Source organism: Microtus ochrogaster, chromosome 1 (assembly GCF_000317375.1).
Source record: "Microtus ochrogaster isolate Prairie Vole_2 chromosome 1, MicOch1.0, whole genome shotgun sequence".
Classification (NCBI taxonomy): Eukaryota; Metazoa; Chordata; class Mammalia; order Rodentia; family Cricetidae; genus Microtus; species Microtus ochrogaster.
In genome coordinates, this window is record NC_022009.1 from 26,194,036 (window position 1) to 26,202,990 (window position 8,955).

At 41.6% G+C, this 8,955-nt stretch overlaps 1 protein-coding gene across 23 annotated transcripts in view; it reads left to right on the forward strand.

Annotated features, from left to right (window-relative positions):
- Positions 1 to 8,955, forward strand: part of Nrxn3 (neurexin 3) — a 1,572,781-nt gene that overhangs the window by 523,614 nt on the left and 1,040,212 nt on the right. For all 23 annotated transcript variants that reach the window (XM_026780462.1, XM_026780453.1, XM_013355697.2 and 20 more), the window contains one exon: positions 3,733 to 4,171. In XM_026780462.1, the coding sequence (XP_026636263.1) occupies positions 3,733 to 4,171 (439 nt within the window). The remainder of the gene's footprint in view (positions 1 to 3,732; positions 4,172 to 8,955) is intronic.

An 8,955-nucleotide genomic window follows, 5' to 3' on the forward strand; every position in this document is an offset into this window, starting at 1 on the left:
CCCGAGCAGGCGGAGCTGGGAGGTGCTATGCCGCCCCTGTACTCCATTTTTTAAGTTGGACTTTTTTGCTCTTTTGGTGTTTCTTGAGTTCTTCGTGTCTTTGGAAGACTGGGCCTTTGTCTCTTCACTTTTTGTTTTGGATCCCTGTAAGGAGAGCTGCTTGAGTTTTCTCTCTCTATTTTTTGTTCAGGGGGCCCAGCCTCCTTATTTTCTTTTGGATGAGCTATTGTTGCCCACTAATAGCTTCCATAAGGAGAAAAGTCAAAGGTATTGCATTCAGGCACAGAGCAAGCAGAGCTTGATTCCCATTTGGAGACCATACAGGCTAGGGCATCACAGTGGGGATAAGAAAGGAGATATTCCCAGTCAAACCTGACTGTTCCTTTTATGTATTCATCTGAGTAGTTGAGGATCCTGCTGTGTCTTCTTTGTTCATGGTCAGTCTGGTGGAACTAAACTAAGAAATTCAGCTTTTGAACTGGGAAGCTGATCATATATGACCTTCTACGACCTCAATAAGGAGCTGCCTGGGTGTGGATGGCAATACTAGAAAATATGTGTGGAGTGCTGCTTGGATTCCGGGCCTGCTCTGCCTTCAGCAGCTGTATGCCTCTGAGCTGGTTCCTTAGCTATTTTCCGTGTCTATGAAGTGAAGGAATGTCTCCAGGTTTGCCAAATGGGTGGTGTCTGGGTGGGATGATAGATGTTGACCCTTTACTAGAGGTCCTGGTATTAGGTACTCGCAAGTGTTAAAAATCATTACTATTTCAGTGATACTGACTATAGATGGATCCATGGTCGAGGTGACTTAAGAGGTAAAGAATTTCCAATGCTTGGTCATAGTTGAGGATCCCACTGTACTTGTTTTAAGCCAACAGCTCTGCTTGATTCTTGCCTGGTGACAGGTTAGAGGAGGGAAACACCTTATAGCATGAAAATGACCCATCCAATTAATGCTTTCTCACTGAATTCAAATGGGTGGTGAGGTTGATTTCGGCTCCGAAGCCTTGTTGCTTTACTGAAAGTATAAGTTAGACAGGAGTGTGCAAAAGATGATATAAGATTAACAGTAACCTCCACAACCACCCCCAAATAGCTGAGAGTTTTGTGCACTTCCTGTGTGCCATGCTGTCTCTAAGTGATTTACATCTCTTAATTATTTCTTCCTCACAAATCAGTCTTCTCTTCAACTCCCATCGATAGACAGGAAATAAGCAGACTCCGCCAGTGTCGCGTACCTTCTCCACCCTTTCCCTTCCATTCGTCATGATCAGCATTCTTGTATGGAGGTGATGTCACTCAGAAATTGGAGCACTGAAGATCATTCAGAAATACTGCATAGAAATTTCAGGTCTGAAGCTAGAGAGCTGACTCAGTAGATAAAATCCGTACTGTGTAAGTGTGAGGACCTAAGTTCACACCCCCAGGACCCACATAAAGCTGGAAGCAGTGGTGTGCATATGTAATCTCCATGCACCTAGGGTGAGGGAGAAACAAAGGCAGGATAATCTCTGGAAGCTCATAGACCAGATAAACAGCAGCAAAGAGGAGGTGCTGATTCTAATACGGTGGAAAATGGGGGCTGATGCCTGGGCTTGTCTTCTGACCTCCACATGTGTGTGGTGACGCATACATACCTGGACTTATACACAAGAACATGTGCGCATACACACACACACACACACGCACATACACACACACGCACGCATGCACACAGACAGAGGAAGGGATAGGGGTTAAAGAGAGAAGTGCTAATAAGAGTAAAATATTATAAATATTTTTGGAAAATCTAGATTAATCCCTGTGGTATTATGGATTGTTTAAGGTTTGGAAAGTCATAACAGACTTTTTCATCTTTAGCTGATAGTCTCATTTTCCCCTCCCTCTGTGGCCATGGCCATGTGGAAGTGAACTGTGCCTCGGGGAGAACCTGATATACATCTTATAGGACAAATTAACCTGTTGTATAAACCACTTTGTTTTGTAAATTTCAATCCTCATCTAAGTAAATGTCCTCAACTGTCTAAATTAGGCTATCATCCTTTGCCTCTGTATTGAGGGCATATTCAGTGTGATTATAAAATAAAGCTACACACCCTCCTGTGGTTGTTTTTTTTGTTTGGTTTTGTTTGTTTGTTTGTTTTTCTCTTTGGGAGCTGCCACCCAGCTTCCAAATAAACACATGGCGTCTTATTATTACATATGAATCCCCAGACTTAGCCTGGCTTATTTCTAGCCAGTTTTTCTTAACAAATTATCCCATTCACCTTTTGCCTCTGGTCTTTTACGTTTCTCTATTCTATGTTCCTTTCTCTCCTTCTTATTCCTGGCTGGCTGTGTGCCTGGGTGACTGGCCCCTGGGGCCCTCCTCTCTTTTTTCCACTCCTCCCCCTGCTTTCTTTTCTCCTGTTCTATTTATTCTCTCTGCCTGGAAGCCCCACCTATTTCTCTCTCCTCTAACTATTGGCCGTTCAGCTCTCTATTAGACCAACCAGGTGTTTTACATAGGCACAGTAACACAGCTCCACAGAGTTAAAGAAATACAACAGAAAAGAATGCAACACATCTTTGCACTATTCAACAAATGTTCCACAGCAGAAATGAATGCAGGACATCTTAAACTAATATTCCACAGCACTCTCCTCCTAACCAACACTCATAGCTCTCAATCATTTAAAAAAATCTTCAGTGTGTGTTTATGATGTGTATGTGTGCATGAATAAGACATGCTTATGCCATGACATGGGTAGAGATGAAAGGACAACTTTAAGTGTTAATCTTTAACTCTTCCTAGGTTGACACTCAGTCTCTGTTGACTGATACATGCCAGGTTACCCAGTTCATGGAATTCAGGGGTTTCTCCTGCCTCTGTCTCCCATCCTGCCATAGAAGCCTTGGGATTAATGGCACACACTACCACATTCAGCTTTAAGTGGCTTCTAGAATCCAAACTCAGGTCCTTACACTTGTGTGGCAAGCACTTAACCCAATGATCTGTCTCTGCAGGCCCAGTCAATCGTCCGTAAAGGCAATGCGTCCACATAGTTTTGAATAATGAGACAAAACATGGGGATATTGTGAAAATGTAAATCTCCCAGTTCTGAGTATGAATCTCACAAATCCACCATCCTGAAAATTTCATAGTTCATAGTAATTTTCAAAGATACTTTATACTTATATAAACCTATGCATTTGTGACTCTCCATTGTCGTAAAATGGTAAGGTAATTATCAGTTTGTCCTAGATCTAGCTCCGCTTAACAAAATGACCTGGAGGGACTCACATAAAAACCGGAGGCAATACATAATTTTAAAAGGCAGTATTGTGCTCCATTATAGAGGGGTGTCGTCTATTATTGATGGTCATCAAGGTTTGTTTGTGGCCTTTACCAAGGATGTTTTAGTAAATGTGTTTGTATATTGCACCTGTACAGCACAGCGTCGCTGGAGTTTTTCTCAGAAACTCATATTGATAACGTTGTGGCATCCAGAAGCAGGGTACCAGGAGGAAGAGAAAAGACACACAGTGGCAGTGGAGAAGCTCATTCTGTGCTTGTATATGCCCAGACATCTCCTGGGGTGCTTTTTTTGATGAGTCTTTTGCTTCACATGTTGTTTCAGACCATTATGTCCTGAAGACGCTTCAGACCCTTTTCCTGGCTGCCCAAGGAGTGATGGATTGATACTGTTCACGAGATTGATTCACATGGCACTTTTGTTTGGCTTTTGACAGGTTGTTTATAAGAATAATGACATCCGTCTGGAGCTGTCTCGCTTGGCCCGGATTGGGGACACCAAGATGAAAATCTATGGGGAAGTTGTGTTCAAATGTGAGAATGTGGCCACGCTGGACCCCATCAACTTTGAGACCCCAGAGGCTTACATCAGCTTGCCCAAGTGGAACACCAAACGTATGGGCTCCATCTCCTTTGACTTTCGCACCACTGAGCCCAATGGCCTGATCCTCTTCACTCATGGGAAACCCCAAGAAAGGAAAGACGTCAGGAGCCAAAAGAACACAAAAGTTGACTTCTTTGCTGTGGAGCTTCTTGATGGCAACCTGTATTTGCTACTTGACATGGGCTCAGGCACCATCAAAGTGAAGGCCACTCAGAAGAAAGCCAATGATGGGGAATGGTACCATGTGGACATTCAGCGGGATGGCAGATCAGGTAAAAAAGGAATCAGGACTGAGAATGGATGAAAGCAGTAGCTTCCTTCCCCTCAGGGTTTTATATATTTATTATAATAATCACTTGCATGCTCAGCTGTCCCCTAGTATTCTCTCTAATGGCTGTTGGATTGGAAAATTATATTTAAGGACAAGATACCTACCTTGTGGTTAGCTGGCATTCTTAGCTTCTCTATCATTCTGCCCAATGGTTTTAATGATAGTTCTAAGTCCCTAGCACCATGAGTGACTTTAGCAGTAGCATTTCTATTCCTATTACAGGGACTGTCATGGTGTGACAGCCCCCTACCCTTTCTTCTCCTCTCTCTTATCACCATGGAAACTGACTGTGACATCACAAACATTACATTGTGTGATTACTCTGCTGCAAGAGTGTATGCAATGATAGCCCTTCAGTAATTGGCAACAGTCATGTTGCTGGGAGGAATTATGACAAGAAAGGAAACAGCAAATTGATTTTTCCTGAAGTCATGTTCAATTTAAAGCCTTCCTTTGGTGTGAAAGCCCATATTTCATTCTTCTGCTCAGACCTCACTAACTCCCCATTCCTCTTCCTAACCTTTTACATTTGGTTTAAATGACTTTGTTTGTTTCTGTGGCTGCAGATCAAACAAAGTAGCCCCAGGCAGTACACAGCTACTCTGGAAGAGTAACAAAAAGAGAGGTGGGGGTAGCCAGCAATAGAAAATCTGGGCTTTTGAATGCCTAAGCAGGCAGCCTATCTTTCTAAGGACCCTCTGGCGATGATGGTCATAGTCTATGTTATTAGTAAGGGTATTTCCCCAAGAGGACTAGTACTGCATCTGAATTTCAGGCTCATCTCTGATTCCGCACAAGACTGGCTTTAGTTTCATTTGCTGTGGTTGCATGGATTATTTCTGTAAACACACAAAAGTCTTCATCTGGGATTTTTTATGTCTAGTTTTTTTTTTTTTTTTGACCAATATTACAAAACGAGAGGTCCACCCCCCAAAAAAGAAAAGCTAAGTAGAAATGGCTGAACTTCCATGGAATGGCAGCTTTTGTGTGTAATTCCCCAGCCAGAGGGGTGGCAGAGATGAACGACACTGCCCTCAGGAAGATCTGGATGGGGTCTGGGTAGGATGCAGTCAGTGGTAGATTGTGGCCTTGGATGTTTTACTGACCAGTAGTAGGTTTCTCTATTGATTGTCTGAAATCTGGTCCCAACCAAGAGGCTCCAAATCAAATGTGCTTGTTGAACAAGAATGAATGGTTTGTGATTTTTTTTATTAAAAAAAACACAAAAAATTAATTTCTCAGGTGGCTAAATTTCTCCCTGTCTTTCTTCAGTTTATCAATGAAATGTCAGCTGGGGCAGGACTAAGCCCCTGTCTGAAAATTGTCTATAAAACACTGCTGGTGATTAATACAATGTGTAGAGTTATGCTATGGTTGAAGAGTTTTATGTGGGATTAACTATGACCTTGCTATGATTTAGCAGTGATCCATTGCTGTTCCATGAAGGCCAGTGCACAGAAAGATACCATATGTTTATTTTTGGTTATTCCCAATACTAATTGTTTTTTCTAGTTTTGTCCTTTTAAGGTTACTTTTGCTGTGATGAAATAGCATGACAATGGCAACTTGGGGAGGAGAGGATTTATTTTTCTCACAGTTCCATATCAGTGAGGACAGGAACTCAAACAGGGCAGGAACCTGGAGGCAGAAGCCCTGGCAGAGACCATGGAGGGGTATAAACAGAGATTGCTTTTTGGTTTCCCAGCCACCCAGACCTGAATAATCACACAGAAGCTATATTAATTACAACACTGTTTGACCAATAGCTTAGGCGTGTTCCTAGCTAGCTCTTCCATCTTAAATGAATCCATTTCTATTAATCTGTGTATCGCCATGAGGCTGTGGCCTGCTGGTAAGATTCCGGCTTCTTTCTCCTTCAGCAGCTGCATGGCATCTCTTTGACTTCACCTACTCTCTCTATACATATCCCTGTTGAGATTTTCTACCTGGCTTTACTCTGCTAAGTCAATGAAACAGCTTTATTTATCAACCAATAAAAGCAACACATATACAGAAGGCTATTCCACATCAGAGAGGTGCTATTTACTGGCATATTCCTCATGATATGTTCAATGTGATTTTTTTTTTATAGAACTTAGGATCACATGCTCAGGAATGTCACCATCCACAATGCGTGGGGTCCTCCCCTATCAACCACTAAGTAAGAAAAGGTTTGCTTACAGCCTGATTTTAGGGAGGCATTTTCTGAATTGAAGTTCCCTCCTCTCAGATGACTCTAGCTTATGTCAAGTTGACATAAAACTAGTTAGTTAAATAGTATAGCTATGGTGGTTTGCATTTTTAGAACTACCTGGGGACCCATCTTCCACAAATGAATTTCGATTTTTAGAGCCCTAAATTTCATATGTGGAAGCTATGGCATTAGTCAGTTTCTTGAAGTACTGACGATTTTGATCAAAGCCTATACAATTTACTAAGTAAACAGTAATTAGTTCATAAAAGCAATGTAACATTACATTTCAATATGATCTATTAAACTTCATTTCTTTGTGAGGATATTTTTCTGGCATCTTTTTTTTAGTTAGCTATCTGTCTCTTTTAAAATAGGTATTTGTAAAACAAGCATGTCCAAATGTGCCTTCTTCCTCAAGCATTCAGAAGAATAACGGGCATGATAGATGACCCAGAAAACATTTTAGAATAACTCCTCAGTGGAGACAGTGAGTCTTAAAACCCATTCAGTGCATTTAAAATGTGTTCGGCCATATATTACGAGCATAGGCTTTCTATGGTATACAATCCAAGCCCCAAATTTCAAATAGTTTCTCATACTGTCTATACTTGGCAAACTGACTGCATGTCTGTTGTCTCAGTTACTTTTCCGTTGATAATATAAATCACACTGACTAAAGTGACTTAAGGGAGAAAGGAATTTTTTGGTTTACTATTCCGAGGGTTACAGTCAATCATGGCAGGGAAGATATGGCATTACACGAAGTAGACGTGGTGGCAGGAACAAGAAACTGGCCTTTCACATTGCATTCACACTCAGAAAGCAGAAAGTGGACGGGGAAGTTGGACCAATCTATCAAATCTCAAGGCCTGCCTCCAGCAACTACCTGCTTCTTCCAGAGAGAATCTGCCTCCTACAGGTTCCACAGTCTTCCAAACAGAGGATCAACTGGGGACTAAGAGATCAACCACAGGAGCACATAGGGGATATTTCCCATTCAAACCATATTACCCTGTCAATTGATGATCACATTAGCCCTGTTTGAAGAGCTAAAGAAAGTTGTGTAAGATAAGATGCTAAGATACACAAATCTCAACTTCTTCCTTGTTTGAAATAGCAATTTTGTTAATTCTTTGAATATTTTATACGTGTATACAATGCATTTTAATTTTATCCATGTCCCTACCATCTCCCTCTAGCTTCCTGAGGACTCACCAGTCTATCTCTCTGATAACTCTTATTATTCTATTATTAATCATCATTATTACTAATTATGTGATAGTTTCCCCAGTCATATTAGTGCTGACCATGTGTGCATGGGTCTGGGACCATCCACTGGAGCATGGGAAATCGCAACCATAAAGAAACTTGATTCTCTAGTCTTCAGCAACCATCAGCCAATCGCTTCTCAGGCAGGGGAGGAGCCTTGAAAGCTCCCTCGGCCAACCATGCTGGAATTTTAATGACTCCTACATCACAAAATTGTTTTGAGGGAGCAGTCTAAAAAATGCACTTAAATGGCAGCGGGGTTCAGTGGCAGAGTAAAATGCTTCACCTGTGAATCTCCAGATCCAACACAAAATCAGTCAATAAATGCTTTTTTCTTGCATACATTAAATGAGGGAGTAAGTAGGTGAGATGGCTCAGTATTGTTAACAGCATTTATGGCTTTTGCTGAGGACCCAGGTTTGAGTCCCAGCATCCACAGGGTAGCTCACATTTATCCATCAGGTCCAAGGGATCTGATGCTCTCCTTCTGATCTCTGGAGGCACTAGGCATGCATGTAGATACATATAAATGAATTTAAAATACTTGTACATAGAAAATAAAATAAACTAAAATACATAAAATGCTTAAAATCATCACCAGGATATTATTTTTTGTTATGTGGGTTTTTTGAAATACTAAGAACTAACAAAGCATATTTCTCTAGGAGACAGCTTCTAAAGAGAGTTAAGGAAAGATTAACTCCATTCAGTCTACCCCAATTCCACCCCAGGGCCCTTTATGTTCTTTCCATTCCGCTATCCTGTTATAATTTGGAGCACACAGCATATTTGCGATCTCTTTTGATCTGCTTCAGTCCTTAGCTTGCAATGCTTACTGTCTGAGGGAACGGGTAGAAGAGCCAGAGCAGAGGCTGACTAATGGATGGCACAGCCCACTTCTCTCAGCACCTACAAAGCGGATCAAGAATAAAACTTAAAAAAAAGAACCTGGCAGGATGCTCAGATACCACCATGCTTATAGCTCCTAATTTTTCAGTTCAGGAAACAGAGCTGTAAGGTGCTGAAGGGCCAGCACAGGGTGGAAGTACATGGAATACAGGTGTACTTTTGTTTTCCCAGGCCAGTCACTAGGTTGCAGCTTCTAGAATCTCATTTGACAGAACCCCTTATCTGACCCTCCTGGGACTTAACCTATGTCTCTTGATCTGATCTTTTCTCACCACGTCTTGCCTCTTGGTTTGTGAGCAAACTTCTTCATGTCATCTGGTCATCATCATCATCATCATAGCTGTGTGTGTGTG